Source organism: Theropithecus gelada, chromosome 16, assembly GCF_003255815.1.
Source record: "Theropithecus gelada isolate Dixy chromosome 16, Tgel_1.0, whole genome shotgun sequence".
In the NCBI taxonomy this organism is placed as follows: Eukaryota; Metazoa; Chordata; class Mammalia; order Primates; family Cercopithecidae; genus Theropithecus; species Theropithecus gelada.
The window spans coordinates 13,965,349-13,984,269 of record NC_037684.1 but is presented as its reverse complement, the minus strand read 5'-3'; the positions used below and the strand labels follow the sequence as shown (position 1 = coordinate 13,984,269).

Below are 18,921 nucleotides of genomic sequence, written 5' to 3'. Positions count from 1 at the left end.
CAAATAAAAGTGCATCTGCTTCTTGCTGTGTAAACATTATGCTCTTTGCATTCAGTTTACTTAAATTTAAACAAAAAATAGGCACAATGAGTGTTTTTTTTTTTTTTTTTTTTTTTTTTTGGGGTTGGGGTTTTGCTCTTGCTGCCCAGGCTGGAGTGCAGTGGTGCCAGCTCAGCTCACTGCAACCTCTGCCTCCTGGGTTCAAGGGATTCTCCTGCCTCACCCTCCCAAGTAGCTGAGATTGCAGGTGTCCACCACCACACCCGGCTAATTTTTGTATTTTTAGTAGAGATGGGGTTTCACCATGTTGGCCAGGCTGGCCTCGACCTCCTGACCTCAGGTAATCCACCCACCTCGGCCTCCCAAAGTGCTGAGATTACAGGCGTGAGCCACCACGCCCATCCCACAATGAGTGATTTTTAAAATCATTTTATTCAACATATACTAATATGCTTATGTCTCTGGTTTATCTTTATAGTGAGGTATATTGTACTTTGAAATTAGAAATTAATAGCATTTGTAAACTGCATTTCCTCTGTTTTTAGTTCTCATGCAGGCATATTTTTGTTCATTTCTTTGCTATCTGCCTTGAACAAATTTTGCCTAGCAAGTAGTGCAAGTTACAAATTTCATTCATTTACCTTATTTGAGTTTATATGTAGATTAGGTGCAAAGAAGCTTCTGGGGCTGGCAGATTTTTCCAAGATACCATTTTTTAAGCTCTCTTTTATTGCATATTAATTCCTCAAAATCCATTGACAGATTTATTTTAGTCTTAGCAAACATTCAGGTTTCCTTTTAGAAGATCTGGTGCATGAGCGATCAGGAATGCTTATTTATTCTCTCATGTAGTGGAAATTATATCCCAAGTAAGAATAATAAGTTAATGTTTGCATAAAGAGAACATAGCTGCTGTTGACCTCTTTGGTTCATCTCTATGCAGCCTGTTTTTGTGAGTCAAAATTTCTACCTTAATAATGGTCTAGACCCGTGCGGTGGCTTATATGCCTGTGATCCCAGCACTTTGGGAGGCTGCGGTGGGTGGATCACCTGAGGTCAGGAGTTTGAGACCAGCCTGGCCAACATAGTGAAACCCTGTCTCTACTAAAAATACAAAAATGTAGCTGGGCGTGTTGGGGGTTGCCGCCTGTAATCCCAGCTACTCAGGAGGCTGAGGCGAGATAATTGTTTGAACGGGGGAGGTGGAGGTTGCGGTGTGCCAAGATTGTGCCATTGCACTCCAGCCTAGGCAACAAGAGCAAAACTCCATCTCAAAAAAAAAAAAAAATGAAAATTAGCCAGGCATGGTGGCACATACCTGTTATCCCAGCTACTCGGGAGATGCTGAGGCAGGGGAATCGCTTGAATCCAGGAGGTGGTGGTTGCAGTGAGCTGAGACTGCTCCCCTGTACTCCAGTCTGGGCAACAAGAGCAAAACTCCGTCTCAAAAAAAAAAAAAAGGTCTAACCCAGGGCTAGAGAGCATACTTTCTCTTTTTCATTTTCTTTTATCTTCGTTTCTTTTTTGAGACAGTTTCTCTCTGTTGCCTAGGCTGGAGTACAGTGGCATGGAGTACAGTGGCATGAATATGGCCCACTATAGCCCCAACCTCCTGGGCTCAGGAGATCCTCCCACCTCAGCCTCCCAAGTATCTGGGACTACAGGTGTGCACCACTACACCTAGCTGTTTTTTGTTTTTTAGGGATAGAAACGGGGTCTCTCCATGTTGCCCAGACTGTTCTTAAACTCTTGGACTCAAGAGATCCTCTCACCTCAGCCTCCCAAAGTGCTGGGATTACAGGCATGAGCCACTGTATCCAGCCTCACTTTTTCTGTAAAGGGTCAGATCTGTAGCTATTTACACATCGTGGGCTATCCAGTCTCTGTGCAACTACTCAGATCTGTCATTGTAATGAGAAAGCAATTACAGACAGTACATAAATGAATGAATGTGGCCATTTTCCGGTAAAACTTTATTCATAAAAACAGGTAGCAGGCTGGATTTGGTCTGCAGTTTGTAGTTTGTTAACCCCTGCTCTAACTCATTAAATGACAATAGTACACCAGAAGAGACATTTTGAGCCTGGGAGCCTTAATTAGAGCTAGCTGTCTTCTAAGGATTTTTGTATGACATCTGTGTATTTGGTTCACCCATTTGCCAAATAAGTACTATCATTTCTCTCTTCTTGATCAAGAAATAACAGGTTTAACATGATGCTTTAGAAAAGAATATAGTTGTGCATATGCTTGAGTTGTATAAAAAAAATTAAGAGTAAAAAAAAAAGCTTTTTATGAAGGGAAAAGCAGAAAAATTTGTTCCAAATGAGCTGTCTGATGACAGGAAGATTTGGTTCCAGTTTCATGTAACCATTGGTATGTTCAATTCCTCTTAAATACCAGATTTTACAAGATTGCAACTATTTTGAGGAATAAGTAACTTATGGATTAAGTTTAGATGTCATGTGTAGGATGAATATTTCCAAAGATCTAAGGTACCACAGTTCTAAAATTATAATGGATTAGGGATTTTTGTTAAGTAGATTTTTAGCTGTTCTTATTTTTAAAAAGTAGCTATGTAAGATGATAGACATGTTAATTTGCTTTACTATAGTATAACCATTTTGTTATCTGTATGTATACTATAGCATCATATTGTAAGCCTCAATTATGCACAATAAAATTTATTTCTAAAAAACATAGGCCAGGTGCAATGGCTCGCACCTGTATTCCCAGCACTTTGGGAGGCCAAGGCAGGAGGATCACTTGAGGCCAGGAGTTAAGACCAGACCAGCCTGGGCAACCTAGTGGGACCCCGTCTCTACAAAAAAATTTTTTTTAATTAGCCAGGTGTAGTGGCATGCTCCTGTAGTCCCAGCTACTCAGGTGGAGGTTGAGGCCAAGACTGGAGAATCGCTTGAGCCAAGGAGGCTATGATCACGCCACTGCAGTCTAGCCTGGGCGACAGAATGAGACCCTGTCTCAAGAACAAAAAAAAGTGTAGATGTTGTACACAATTAGGAGAAGTGATGGGGTTATTTCCGTAGCCACCTTGTAATTATTTCCCACTAACAGAGAAATATGATTCATAATTCTGTAATTAACCAGGTTAACAAAAACAGGAACTTCGGTACTTGACTATGAGAAATGTATTCTGGACATGCTCCTTATATGCATGTACATTATGATTCATCAAGTTACCAGACAAAAAGATGATTAAAGAACCATTTGTAAACTGTATGTAACATTAAGGATTTATAAAGGCTGTTCTTAATAGCAAAGGAGTCCATCAGCTACAATTTACTCTCCTATATAATGTGATGTACAATTTTTGACACTAGGTGGAGCAGTTTCCTGGCAAAAGGCTTCACAAAGCCCTATATCCCTTTCAATCAAGCCCAGCTTCTAGACAAAGAATTGTAAAGAGAAGAAAAACTATCGACAATCATTTATAATTTAAAAAGATGCCCAAATATTTAGCTATAAGTAGAAGGCTGAATATATTTTACAATTTTTCTGTTTGCCATATATTTTAACCATTGGATTTTCTCATGTTTTAGGTGTTAAGAGTTTTACTTTCTAGAAGCAGTTTGGAAGTAGAAAAGTTGGGAACTATTCAGTTACATTGTAGAATAGATCAGGTTTTATTAGAAGCTGTAACATCAAGGAGTTATCCTTTGAATGATATCTGTGAGCCATTTGTTTCATATGACCATTTTTATAGAAAAAACTTGACTCTTTGTTATCAATTAGATACAAAGAAAGTTGTGAGATATGTGCCCTTGTGTAAGATTCAGAGGCCTGTTTCTGCTTTAAAGTTTGGGATTCTTTTATTATTAAAATATGTGTTAAAAATTGTACATTTACCCTGTAGTGCAGGTCAATTGATGACTAAAATGAAAACAGAAAATATATATATACATTTTAAAAATCTGACGTCTTAAGTGCTTTTTCATATTTATAACCTCCTCGGTACATGGCACCCTAAGGAAGAAGTACTGTATAGTATTCTGCACTTTTTAAAAGCTGTTTTTTCCTTAGGTATAGACATTTCTGATATTTTTTGACTCTTGGCTATTGCTGAAAGTAAATATTATTTAGAAAACTGCATTGATATGGGTTGAAATAAAATAGTGAAATAGTTTCAGTAAGTGAAATATTGTAGTAGTTGTTAATACCATAAAGTGGAATCATTCTTTTAAAAAAAAATTGTTAGCCAACTTCTTCCCTATCAATTCAGCTTGACTTCTGAATATTGCTTTATTGCTCACTTGTCTATCCTCCTTTTAAGACAAAAAAGAAATTACCAAAAGTTAAGGCTCTGGTATGACTTGATACCAGACGCTTATAACTATGGCTGTAAGCATGCAGTGACTCAGTGCTGTTTCAGGAAGACCAACAGACCCTTCTTAGAAAAAAATCTATTTGCCTTTTGTTTGATGAAGGCATGAAAGCTCTTCTCTCTGTCTTTCCCTAAGGAATGACTCATATATTAACTCTGCTGAGCATCACCACATCAAAAGAAGAAACCAAGGTCTTCAGGACATTGGGCTGGGTTTTTGCCAAGGAAAAGGGGTATGCACAGACTGGGTAACTTCCTGCCCTTAAGTTTATTAATGTATGCTTAAATGAAAGACAAGAAAATTTAGTTTAGCTTACATTTGTTGTTGGGCATACATTTTAAACAATTTATACTAGTCCCCCCTTTTTTTAACAGCGCTCTCATAAATATGTAGTTCATTTCTCCTGAATACTTCAGTCAACTGTGTGATCAAAAGTTGCTTGGGTCTAGAGAACAAAGGCGAAACATGCCTTTTTTTCTTTTTCTTTTGTTTTTTAGATGGAGACTCACTCTGTCACGCAGGCTGGAGTGCAATGGTGCGATCCGTATTTTTAGTAGAGGCAGGGTTTCACAATGTTGGCCAGGCTGGTCTCGAACTCCTGACCTCAAGTGATCCACCCGCCTGGGCCTCCCAAACTGCTGGGATTACAGGCGTGAGCCACCACGCCTGGCCAAATATGCCTTTTAATATGGATTAACTCAACATAATAAAAATAGCTTCAAAGACAGTACCTTATAACTTGGAGCATGAAGTAATACTATAGAGTTCATATTTCTTTTGTTTTGTCCAGCAATTTTATACTTGCACTTTTATAGTATCTCATATTTCTACCCTATGACCTAGGTAACTGGCATTATTAGGCTTTTTGTTAAACAAAGGAGATGAGATAGAAGTTACCAACAGTAATTTACCAACAGATTTAGAAAACTGAAATCCACATTAATGCATGCCCAGGTTCCTGCTTTTTGACAGTTTGTTTCTTTGTTTTTTGTTTTGGTTTTTGGTTTTTTGTTTTGGTTTTTGTTTTTAGACAGGGTCTGGCTCTGTTGCTCAGGCTGGAGTGCAGTGACATGATCATAGCTCACTGCAATCTTGAACTCCTGGTATCAAGTGGTCCTCCCATCTCAGCCTCCCAAGTAGCTGGGACTACAGGCATATGCCACTACACTGGGCTAATATTTTTTCTTAGTAGAGACAGAATTTCACTGTGTTGTCCGGGCTATTCTTGAACTGCTGGGCTCAAGTGATCCTGCTGCCTCGGCCTCTCAAAGTGTTAGGATTACAAGCGTGAGACACTGTTCCCAGCCTTAACTGCATTTTGTAAAGAGAGACCAGAGGCATAACTTGGGACCTTCTTTACAAAAAGAATATAAACACTGGTTAAACTTGTCAGTGCCCATTGGGAATCAATATTTTACACTCTAGCCTTCTAGATTTATTTGCTGTAGACTATAACCTTGTTTTTTGACTCTAATGATAAAAACAATGATTAAAAAAATTCTGAGGAGAATTTCTGTGTTTGCAAAAGGGTTTCTGAAGTCCCCTGAAAGAAAACAAAGGTTTTGCAAGTCATACAAACAACGATTTGTCATCTTCTTTTGTTTGTTTATCACCCAGATATTCCTAATGAATCACATTCCAGACTAACCACTGACTGCTTTTGTTCCTTAGTGAAGAAGTGTGGCAAATAAATGTTTTCCCAGTGAATCAGCACAGGATTCTTGATTTTATTACCTTTGCCCTAAACTTTCCAGACAAAACTAATTGGAAATTTTGCCTTTGGGATCTCACTTGACTTCTGTGTATAGATGATGGATTAGGCTATGAATTGACATTACAGATGTTGTCCAAACAACTCCAGTCTTTAGGAATGTTTTATCAGTTCTGAGGGAGCCGTCTAGAGTGGAAGAATGTCTGTCTGTTTTGTCTGCTCGCCTTCCTTAAAAATACTCATACACACACAACACACATTCTGCAATCTTAATGTGATGTTGTATTCTTCATCTTGGTTGATAAATATTCTTGCCTAAATTAGGCTAATAAATTAACTAATATGAACATTTTAGGTCTTTCGTTTTTAAAAGATGTCTCTGTAAGAAAAGGACCATAAAGTAAACCCAACAGTATTCTATCTTTGGTCTTTTGGATGATACACTGTTTTTCTTGATGAAACATAGACATGAGTATAACCTTTTCAATCCTTTAAATGCTACAAAGTTTGTGAAGAATTATAGTAAATCATGAGCGAGCTGCTATAATATAAATCCAAAGAACCTGGAAAGTTCAAAATCCAGAAAATGTTTTACTTACTTAAAATTAAGCAGCAGTGTACATTCTAGTTTATCATTTTACTAATATGATTTTTTCACAAATTAAAGTATGAATATATTCACCCCTTTCTTACTATGACCCTAATTAGTGTTTGTAGCACAAGGATTTCTTTCTCTGGGCTTACATAGATACTACATTATTATCAGAAAACTATTTAAAACTCTTCACTATCAGATTAGGATGGAGAGAGAGAGGGAGAGAGAGAGAAATGTGGTTTTGTATAATTTTACCTTTCTAGGACAATTTTTTTTAATTCTAAGTTTCTCTTAATTAGAAGAACTAGTAGTGTCTTATCATTATTCTTGAAGCTAGAGTAAAAATTGATTACATAGACTTATCTCAGTTCGGTTTTTTTCTAATCACTAAAACTCATGAAAGAATGTAAATCATGGAAATGTAACTTTTTAAACATATGTAAAAAGAGTTTTTGAAAGATAAAATATATTTTTCCACAGACAAATACCTACATCTGCTCTTATTAGAAATCTTACCCTTTCATCTAAGTATGGTTTGCTCTCACCCAGACATACTCTTGCCTGGCCAAGCACTACATCTTTTATCCTGGACAAGGCAAAATTATTCCATTACCAATCTTTGGAAAATACAATGTAATACAGCTCATGAGACTAGATATATGGAACTCTGAAATGAAGCAAATCCAGATGTCCAATATGTTGAAAATAACCGAGCTATCTTGTTGATTTGACTTCATCTAGAATAACTATACTGAGTTACCAAAAATAAAACAGACCTTTATTTGCCACTTTTCTTTTTCTTTTTTTTTTTTTTTTAAGACAGGGTCTCACTCTGTCGACCAGGCTGGAGTGCAGTGGTGCGATCTCAGCTCACAGCGACCTTGACCTCCCAGGCTCAAGCTATCCTCCCACTTCAGCCTCCCAAGTAACTGAGACTGCAGGTGCACACCACCATACCCAGCTAATTTGTTTTTTTTTTTTTTTAAGAGATAGGGTCTCACCATGTTACCCAGGCTGGTCTCAAAACTCCTGGGCTCCAGTGATTCTCCAGCCTCAACCTCCCAAAGTGCCGAGAATACAGACGTGAGCCACCCTGCCTGGCCTATTTGCCACTTTAAGACATACTCCCTGTATTGATTTTTACCTTGCCACATGTCACATCCTTTTAAATGTGTTCAGACTCATTTTATAGCACAGCATATGGTCTGTCTTGGCAAATATGCCATGTGTACTTGAAAATAATATATATTTGGCTCTTGTTGGGTGGTATTTTCTATATTATTCAAATCTTCTGTGTCCATACAATTATCAGTGTAGTTGTTCTATCAATTAATGAAATATAGATGTTGAAGTTTTCTACTATGTATGTGCCAGGCATGGTGGCTCACATCTAATCCCAGTGCTTTGGGAGGCCAAGGCAGGAGGATCCCTTGAACTGAGTTTGAGACCAGCCTGGACAACATAGGCAGACCCTGTCTCTACAAAAAACAGAAAAATTAAATGGGGCCAGGTGTGGCGGCTCACACCAGTAATCCCAGCACTTTGGGAGGCCTTGGTGGCAGAATCTCTTGAGCCCAGGAGTTTGAGACTAGCCTGGGCAACATAGGGAGACCCATCTCTAAAAATAATGAAAAAAAATTATCTGGGCCAGGTGCACTGGCTCACGCCTATAATGCCAGCACTTTGGGAGGCGTTGGTAGGAGGATCCCCTGAGCCCAGGAGTTTAAGCAACATAGGGAGACCTGTCTACAAATAATGAAAAAAAATTAACTGGGCTGGGCACTCTGGCTTACACCTGTAATCCCAGCACTTTGAGGCGGATAGATCACTTGAGCCCAGGAGTTAGAGACTAGCCTGGGCAACAGGCAAAACCCCATCTCTACAAAAAATTAGCCAGGCATGGTGGTGCACACCTGAAGTCCCAGCTACCCAGGAGGCTGAGGTGGGAGGATCACCAGAACTCGAGAGGTTGAGGTTGCAGTGAGCCAAGATTATGCCACTGCACTCCAGTTTGGGTGATGGAATAAGAGAACCTGTCTCAAGAAAAAAAGAAAAAAAATTAGTTGGATGTGGTATCTTGCATCTGTGGTCCCAGGCGGGTGGATCTCCTGAGGTCAGGAGTTCAAAACCAGCCTGACCAACGTGGTGAAACCCCATCTCTACCAAAAATACAAAAATTAGCTGGGTGTGGTGGTGGGTGCTGGAAATCCCAGCTACTCGGGAGGCTGAGGCAGGAGAATCACTTGAACCTGGGAGGCAGAGGTTGCAGTAAGCCGAGATCGCAGCATTGCACTCCAGCCTGGGCAACAGAGTGAGACTCCATCTCAAAATAAAATTAAAATTAAAATAAAGTAAAATTTCTAGCTATAATTGGGGATTTGTTCATTTCTCTGTTCTCCCTATGTTGCCCAGGCTAGTCTCAAACTCCTGGGCTCAAGAGATTCTCCCACCAAGGCCTCCCAACGTGCTGGGATTACTGGTGTGAGCCGCCACACCTGGCCCCATCTAATTTTTCTGTTTTTTGTAGAGACAGGGTCTGCCTATGTTGTCCAGGCTGGTCTCAAACTCAGTTCAAGGGATCAGTTTTTGCTTTATGTATTTTCACACTCTGTTATTGGGTGTATACACAATTAGAATTGGTCTGACTTCCTGAGAATTAGACCGTTTATCATTGTGAAATGTTCCTGTGAATCTCTGTTAATATTCCCTGTCCTTAAATCTACTTTGTCTAATATTAATTTAGCTACTTTATCTTTTTTATAGATTTTTTAAAATGGTTTTTCTTTTCCCGTCTCTTTACTCTTTCTTTTCTGGGTTCTTAATATTTAAAGTGGGTTTCTTACAGACAGCATATACTAATCCAGTCTAACAGTCTCTGCCTGAATTCATATGTTTGGTCCATTTGCAATTAATGTAGTTATCAATATGATTGGGTTTAAGTCTCTCCTAAAACTGTTGTATCTAATTTTTTATTCCTTTTTCTTTTTTCTCTGCCTTCTTTTGGACTGAGGGGGGTTTTTTTGTTTTGTTTTTTTGTAGGTTTTTTTTTTTTTTTGGTATTGAATTTATTTGCTTGTTTGTTCTACTTCTTTTAAAATTTTTAGTGGTATAGTTAGGTGTAGTGATGCATGCCTGTGGTCCCAGCTACTCGGGAGGCTGAGGTATAATCTCATGAGCCCAGGCAGTCAAGAGTCCAGTGAGCTGTGATCATACTACTGCCCTCCAGCCTGGGCAACAGTGTGGGACCATTTCTCAAAAAAAAAAAATTAAAAAATTTTGTGGTTGTCCTAAGGTTTGCAATATGCTCCATTAACTTACCAGGTGAACAATGAAGTATTATTTTCTCATTTTGTATATAATGTGACAAACAACCTTATAATAATGTTCTTCATTTTCCTCCTCCCATAATTTATAATTTATGCTTTACTTGTCATACATTTTACTTCTTATACATTTTACTTCCTCATATGTCATAAACCCACAGTACTGTTCTGAAATATATTTATTTGAAATATATTTTCCCTAGGGCCCAGATTCACAGGTATTTTTTTCTTCAGCACTTTAAAGAAGTAATTCTGATGTCTTTTGGTTTGCATAGTATTTCTGATGAAAAGTCTGACCTATTTTTCTCTGTAGATAATGTGTTATTTTTATCTCCTCTATTTTTTTTTTTTTTTTTTTTGTGAGACAGAGTGGCTCTGTCACCCAGGCTAGAGTGCAGTGGCACGATCTCGGCTCACTGCAAGCTCCACCTCCCAGGTTCACGCCATTCTCCTGCCTCAGCCTCCCGAGTAGCTGGGACTACAGGTGCCTGCTACCACGCCGGGCTAATTTTTTGTATTTTTAGTAGAGACGGGGTTTCACTGCGTTAGCCAGGATGGTCTCGATCTCCTGACCTCGTGATCCGCCCTCCTCGGCCTCCCAAAGTGCTGGGATTACATGCGTGAGCCACTGCGCCCGGCCTATCTCCTCTATTGTTTTTTAGACTTTTCCTCATATCATTGAACTACAGCAATTTCATTATGACATAATTGTGATGATTTTTAGCAGTTTGATTATGTTTTATTTTCTTTTTTTGAGATGGCTTCTTGCTCTGTCACCAGGCTGGAGTGCAGTGGCACCATCGCGGCTCACTGCAATCTCCACCTCCCGGGTTCAAGCCATTCCCCTGCCTCAGTCTCCACACCCAGCTGATTTTTGTATTTTTAGTAGAGACAGGGTTTCACCATGTTGGCCAGGATGGTCTCGATCTCCTGACCTGATGATCCACCCGCCTTGGCCTCCCAAAGTGCTAGGATTACAGGTGTGAGCCACCATGCCCGGCCTATATGTTTTCTTTTCTTTTTCTTTCTTTTTTTGCTTTTTCTTTTCTTTTTTTTTTTTTTTGTACTGGCGTCCAGTGGTGAGATCTCAGTTCACTGCAACCTCTGCCTCCTGGGTTCAAGTGATTCTCCTGTCCCAGCCTCCTCAGTAGCTGGGATTATATGCACTTGCCACCACGCCCGGCTAATTTTTTGTATTTTTAGTAGAGATAGGTTTCACCATGTTGGCCAGGGTGGTCTCGAACTCCTGACCTCATGATCTGCCCACCTTGGCCTCCCAAAGTGCGGGGATTACAGGTGTGAGCCACTGCACCCAGCCTATATGTTTTGTTTTCTTTGTGTCAATCGTGACTGGATTTGTTCAGTTTCTTAAGTCTATGGATTGATATTTTTCATCAAACCTGGATCTGTTTCTATTGAGCATTATTTCTTTTGGTTATGAGTTATATATTGCTGCCTCGCATGTCTAGTAATATTATATTGAGTGCTAGTAATTTTTAATTGAATGCTAGATATGTAGTGTTAAATTGTTGCTTGTGTGGATTTTGTCTTCCACTATAGAACACTGATGTGTGGGCAGGTTCTGAAGAGGGCAATTAAGTTACCTGTGGATCAGCTTGATCTTTTTAAGACTTGTTTTAAACCCTGTTAGGGTTAGACTAGAGTGGCTTTCACCTTAGGACCAGAAGGAAAGGTCGTACCTACGCAAGCATGACCTTTCTGGATTGAATGCTGAGTCTCTCTACTCTAGCTGGTTGATCACAGATGTTTCCCAGGCCTGTGTGAACTCTGGGAATTGGTCAGTTTACAAACCCCCAGTAATTGTTCTTTTCCCGGTGGTTTTTTGCCTGGACTTGTGTTCTCACCTTAGCATACAGTGCAGCTTTGTGTGCCAGAGTCTGAAGGGGACCCCTGTGCAGATTTCTAGAGTTCTTTCTCTCTGTGTAGCTTTCTCTTTTCTGGTATACTGCCTCATAAATTCTGACTGCCTCAGCCTCCCTGAATCCTGAACTCATGAACCCCAATCTCATTCTCAATTCAGCAGGAGCAACATGCTTTGTTTGGGCTTTTCCTCTTTTGACCATGGCATTTTTGGCAGGCATGGAATGTGTCTACACACAAGAAGCCAGAGTCAGTGTATGGTTTCTTCATTTTTATCCCTTCTCTTGGTAATCAAAGCCCTGTACTGCCTGTAGTACAATATCTAAAAAGAATTGTCCCATATATTTTGTCCAGTTTTCTAATTGTTTGCTATGGAAATGAAAGTCTAGTATCCATTACTTCATCCGGTCCTGAGGCAGAAAACCTTCAGCCATCGACCAGGATCCTTAACCCATGTTCCCTGAAGAGTTGGAACCTGCTGCTCAGTAAATGTATAAATTTTATATCCTGTGGCAGATTTTATCCAGTTAAGCTTTTCAATTAATACTATAGCTGTTTGGGTCTTTACTCTCTTGTTTCTTTGTTTAGTATGATTAAAAATGTGACACATATTTGCTATATTGTAGTGAGACTTGTAGTTTTTAGAAAATATACTTTAAAAGTAGTTTGAATTCTGTGTAACTTTTAAAACTTTTAATCAAAAAATTTTTTTAGTTTTTGTTTGGATTTTTCATATAAACATATTTTTTCATTCAAATTGGTTATATTTAGAAACCGTTAAGCTATAATGTTGAATAGAACTTGTGAGGTTTCCTATCACTTAATATAGTTTAAACTATGAACAAAGGACAAGAAACTGAGTTGTTAATGTTCATTTTGTCTGGGAACCACCACATCTGCCTCAAAGGCTGAGTAATCATGACTTATTAGTGTGGTTATGGAAAATATATGTCAGTTTAGTTGAGTGAATGAACAGACTTCTTTAGAAGAAAGAATTCTCAAATCAGAGACTTGAGAAAACATTCTCAAATCAGATTGTTGAAAATTTCCCTTTTCAGAATTACTAAAAATTAAAACTATGAAGAACTTTTATTTTATTGGATAATGTGTTTAATCTGTTAGGATACATTTTTTATATTTCTGGAATGCAAATATAGCTTTTTCTTTCCTATATATCCCAGAAATCTCATTATTTTAGCTCCCAGGGCAATTTTATTTTTTGTTCACTTGAAACTCATTTCTAACTTTAGCTGTAGACTGTACCTGTAGCCAAAGAGGACATTACATGGGGACAGCATGGACAAACTCTTAAATTTTCTTCTTTTTCACTTATTGGCATTCATATGTCTCTTTTGTGTTTTCTAACAGTAAAGGTGGAAGTTACAGCTGATTTCTTTTTATCTTTTTTAAATTACGTCTGACAGCTATAATTGTATGAGGAGAAATGTTTCACAAACTATGCAGTTATTTTGAATATCACAAACTTTGGGGTTTTTTTTGTAGTATCACAAAATAATTCTTTTTTCCCCTAACTGTGAAATCTCTTGTGTGCACCTAGTGTTTAAAGAAACAATTGTAAATTTCATGGTTAATCATAAGTTTTCAAAAACCTAATCAAAATATTCTTTTCAAAATCTTCTATACTTATTTTAATAGTTTAATATTTCTACATTTCCAAGAATTAAAAGTCCCCCAAAAGAGGAACAAAGGCTAAAACTTCACATCGATTTTTTTTGATCCAGAAAAAAACTAATAATTAACTGATTCAGTGCCAAGGATTTCATTTTTTAGGTATTATTTTAACAGAAAATGCTGATTCTATTTAGAGATAAGTATCACATGTGTGAACGACTTTGTATTTTATATTTATGTCAAACAAAATTTTATTATCTTGGTAGTAGAATATCTTAGTTTTATTTTCATCACTAGATTTTATGTACTTTGAACCACAGATTCTTTCATCATGTGATCTTAAAATACTTTCTTATACACAGAGCCGACTTACTTTTCTGTGGGACTGACTCATTTATAAAAAATCATTGGAGAAATCTTTAACAGAAATCTTCAGATTCAGAAATACTCGCACAATATAGTTACTAATAAAATCTCGTGTGTGTATATATGTAAATAATTTTATTCTACAAATAAAGTATTTCTCTTCATAATAGCTGATGGCTGCTAGTTACTGTATGCTAGAGGGCATCTATCAACCTATGCTTAAGGGACCCAGAAATTTATATTTTAACCAGCTCCCTAGTATGCGGACTCTTCGTCTTGTGCTTTTAGGAACCATTGTGTAAAACTCATTGATACTGGTTTCACAGTTACATTTTTGCTTTATGATCTCACTAGGAAAGGTTACGTGAGGTGGTACATCACTAACTGTTTTTAAGTAAGGACATAAAGTGATATTCTCAAATTGTGCCTAAAAGAACAGTGGCTCAGAAAGTTGTTTTTTTAATAAAAGGAATAATCTAACAAATGAGAAATATAGATACACGAAATAAAAGTCAAGCAAGGAATTAGATCAGTGGTTGCCGGGGACTAGGACTTGAGGGAGGGAATTGGCCACAGAGGAACACAAGATATTTTTTTTAATAAGGCATGGGGCCTCGTTCCATCATCCAGACTGGAGTGCAGTGGCATAATCATAGCTCACTACAGCCTCCAACACCTGGGCTCAAGCAACCCTCCTGCCTCAGCTCCCGAGTAGCTGGAACTACAGGCACATGCCACAGTGCATGGCTAATTTTTAAAATTTTTGTAGAGATAAGGTCTTGCTTTGTAGCCCAGTCTGGTCTTGAACTCCTGGCTTCAAGCAGTCCTGCCTCAGCCTCCCACAGTGGTGGGATTACAGGCATGAGCTGCCGTGCCTGGCCAAGGGATGATTTTTGCAGTGATGGAAATGTTCTGTATCTTGATTGGTGTAGTTATATGGCTGAATGTATTCGTCAAAGCTAATTGAAATGTAGACCTCAAATAAGTGACTTATTATGTGTAAATTTTACCTCAATAAATCTGATTTTTTTTTTTAACTCAACCAGGAAGAGATTCTGGGAAGGATTATTTTCTTCATGTTACTACCTGCATCTTGAAATTATTTAGAATTATTTTGTTCTTTGAAAGCTAAGATTTTTATTATATGGCAATTAATATACTATTAAAATAACATGTATTGATAATTTTTTAGTAGTTCTCATCAGAAGTTTCTTGTATTTGTTTTATAGGGTCCACATATAGCCTCAGTTACATTAGCTGCTTATGAATGCAATTCAGTTAATTTTCCTGAACCACCCTATCCTGATCAGATTATTTGTCCAGATGAAGAGGGCACTGAAGGAACCATTTCTTTGTGGAGTATCATCTCAAAAGTTAGGATTGAAGCCTGCATGTGGGTAAGATACGCATTTTCATATTTGTTTAAAACTAACCTCACCATCTTGATAGTGTGTTGTACCTTTTTGAAATAGAATCTAAACATATTCCTTGTCAGTAAATGATTCAGTAAGTAACCAGCTACCTACTTCTAAGGCAAAAGAAACCTTTTAGAGCACCTCCTCTTCATGAATGGCATTGGGAAGAAAGGCATGAACCATATGTATCACAAAGCAACTGAGGCCAAGTAGACTCCAGCAGGGAAAGGGAGTACAGATGATGGAACTACAGCTGAGCCTTGAACAATATGTGGGTTAGGGTTGCCAACCCCCTGTGCAGTAGGAAATCCACATATAACTTTTAACTCCCCAAAAACTTAACTACTAATAGCTTCCTGTTGAACAGAAGCCTTAATGATAAATAGTAGATTAACACATATTTTGTATGTGTTAATATAGTATTATATACTGTTACAAAGAAAATCATGAGGAAAAGGAAATATAGTTATTATTAATTTAGTGGGAATGGATCATCATTTCCACTCCATTTTCATGTTGAAGACACTGAGGAGGAGGAGGAGGGAAAGAAGGGGTTGGTCTTGCTGTCTTAGGGGTGGCAGAGGCAAAGGAGGTGGAGGAGGTAGATGGGGAGCCATGAGAGGCACACTGATTATAACTTGTACTGGCACAGTTCAAATCCATGTTGTTCAAGGGTCAACTGTATACTACATTATAAAATTTGTTCCAGTATTTCTATACCTGATAAACTCTTAGAATTTGTCTAAGAGTTATATAAAATATATATAAATATTAGATTGGTAATATATAGTTATATATCATTATTAGATTGGCAAATGTCATGTCTTTTTTAATTTAAAATTTTATTTTTATTTGGCAAATAAAAATTGTGTGTGTATATGTATGTATGCATTTATTTATTTATTTGTTTGTTTGTTTATTGAGACAGGGTCTTGCTCTGTTGCCCAGGCTGGAGTGCAGTGGTGCCATCTCAGCTCATTGCAGCTTCAACCTCCTGGGCTCAAGTGATCCTCCCCATATGTCTTAGTTTTAGATTTAAAATACTGTGTTCTGGCTGGGCCTGGTGGCCATCCCTGTAATCTCAGCACTTTGGGCGGCCAAGACAGGCAGATCACTGGAGGCCAGGAGTTCGAGATCAGCCTGGTCAACATGGTGAAACCCTGCCTCTACTAAAAATACACAAATTAGCCAGGCATGGTGGCGCATACCTGTAATCTCACCTACTCAGGATGCTGAGGCATGAGAATTGCTTGAACCCAGGAAGCAGGGGTTGCAGTGAGCCGAGACCCGCCACCGCTCTCCAGCCTGGGCTATAGAGCGAGACTACATCTCAACAATAACAACAAGAAAATACTGTGTTCTTAGAGGACTCATTTCATTTTCTGAGTTGTTATAATGCTAACTAAAGTAAGGTCAGACATTTCTTAATATAAACCAAGCCTTATTATAGTAAAGGTATCAGGCTGTATGGTCGTATATGGCAATTTTACTTTTAGTTGTTTCAGTTGTTCTTTTTGTGGTTTGCTTAAGTTTATTTTATAAAATTCTTTGGACAGCATGTTAAGTGGCAGATGGATTCTAATCTACACAATTTTTTTTTATGCCTAAATTTTTTTTTTTTTTTTTTTTTTGAGATAGTCTTGCTCTGTTGCCCAGGGCTGAAGTGCAGTAACACCATCTCAGCTTACTGCAACTCTGCCTCCCAGGTTCAAGCGATTCTGCTGCCTCAGCCTCCCTAGTAGCTGGGATTACAGGCACCCACCACCACACTTGGCTGACTTTTTGTATTTTTAGTAGAAACGGGGTTTCTCCACGTTGGGCAGGCTGGTCTCGAACTCCTGACTTCAGGTGATCCGCCTGCCTCGGCCTCCCAAAGTGTTGGGATTACAGGCATGAGCCTCCTAACCCAGCCCTGTATGCCTAAATTTATTCAGGTATCCATAGGAATAATTCATTGGTTAAAGACTTCTGTTTCCATTTGAGTTTTTTTTAAAACTCATTTGGATTTGTTATGTTCCTGTAATTTTTTCTCACTAACAATTTCTTAGGAAATTAAAGATTATGGAACAGATCACTTACAAATCTTAACTCATTAAAATGAGCATGGATACCATACCCTCAGAAGAAGCAGTTTTGAAACACAGTTAAGTGTTAGCAATTATGTTTTGCTTTAAAAGAATTATGAAGGAAATACCATAATGTTGAATTTGTTGAATACGAAAGACAGGAAAAATTGTCATGTTTCCTGTTGCTCTTTTATAAACACTGGAAACAAATTTATTATACTAGTTGCATATGCTTTATAAATTTGATGACATTAGTCTTTTGATGAAAAAAATGTTAGAATAACAAGATACTTGGAACATGCTAGAAAAGGGACTTTGTATGTAAATTTGTCTTTTTTTCTTAATATTATACTTTTATTCTTTCAAAAATTATTTACATTGCTGGATTAACCTTAAGGCCAACAAATGAAAACCACGATCTCAGCTGGCCGCGATAACTGCCTCCTCCAAATTTCTATAGTATATATTGTCTGTAGTGCTTATTAGGCCTGGCTTCTACATGCTTTAAATTAATTTGGCTGGTATGGTGGCTTTCTTCTCCAAATAATATTTAGGATCCTAAAAAATATTAAATATACCTTAAATGTATTAGCATCACAGTAATCAGCATCAAGTTTTGCACATAGGGCTGAGCACGGTGGCTCACTCCTATAATCCCAGCACTATGGGCGGTCGAGGTAGGTGGATCACTTGAGGTCAGGGGTTTGAGACCAGCTTGGCCAACATGGTGAAACCCCATCTCTACTAAAAATACAAAAAATTAGCTGGGCATGGTGGCTCACACCCGTATTCTTAGCGACTTGGGAGGCTTAGGTAGGAGAATCACTTGAACCCGAGAGACAGAGATTGCAGTGAACCAAGATTGCACCTCTGCACTTCAGCCTGTGCAACAGCGTGAGACTCCATCTCAAAAAAAAAAAAAATTAATTAATTTTTTTGAAAAAGTTTTGCATGTAGTATAGGAATGTCAATAAATACTGATTAATAGGTCAAATGTTTGCTCTTCCTTCCTTCTTTGTAACTGTCTAGTTATATTAAAAATACAGCATACACTAAGTTATGTTTAAATTTGTTAATATTGTTCTCAACATTTACAAGGACAGTCTTCAACAAATGGTGCTGTGGGCTGTGTGTAGTGGCTCACGCCTGTAATCCCAGCACGTTGGGAGGCCAAGGCAGGTGGATCACCTGAGGTCAGGAGTTCAAGACCAGCCAGACCAACATGGTGAAACCCCACATCTACTGAAAATATAAAACTTAGCTGGGCATGGTGGTGGGGGCCTGTAATTGCAGCTACTTGGAAAGCTGAGGCAGAAGAATCGCTTGAACCCGGGAGGTAGAGGTTGCAATGAGCTGAGATCACACCATTGCACTCCAACCTGGGCGACAGAGCAACACTCTGTCTCAAAGAAAAAAAAAAAAAAAGTGGAGGGGCAGTGGGCTGGAAAAACTGAATATCCACATGCAAAAGAATGAACTTGGACCCTTACCTTACACCCTATGTAAGAATTAATTCACTGGGTGCGGTGGCTCACGCCTGTAATCCCAGCACTTTGGGAGGCCAAGGCAGGCGGAGCATGAGGTCAGGAGTT

The 18,921-nt window shown here is 38.4% G+C and overlaps 1 protein-coding gene across 1 annotated transcript in view; it reads left to right on the top strand.

Annotated features, from left to right (window-relative positions):
* VMP1 (vacuole membrane protein 1) overlaps positions 1 to 18,921 on the top strand; it is a 116,523-nt gene that overhangs the window by 18,915 nt on the left and 78,687 nt on the right. The window contains exon 6 of the mRNA XM_025361854.1: positions 15,078 to 15,245. Coding sequence (XP_025217639.1) covers positions 15,078 to 15,245 — 168 coding nt within the window. The remainder of the gene's footprint in view (positions 1 to 15,077; positions 15,246 to 18,921) is intronic.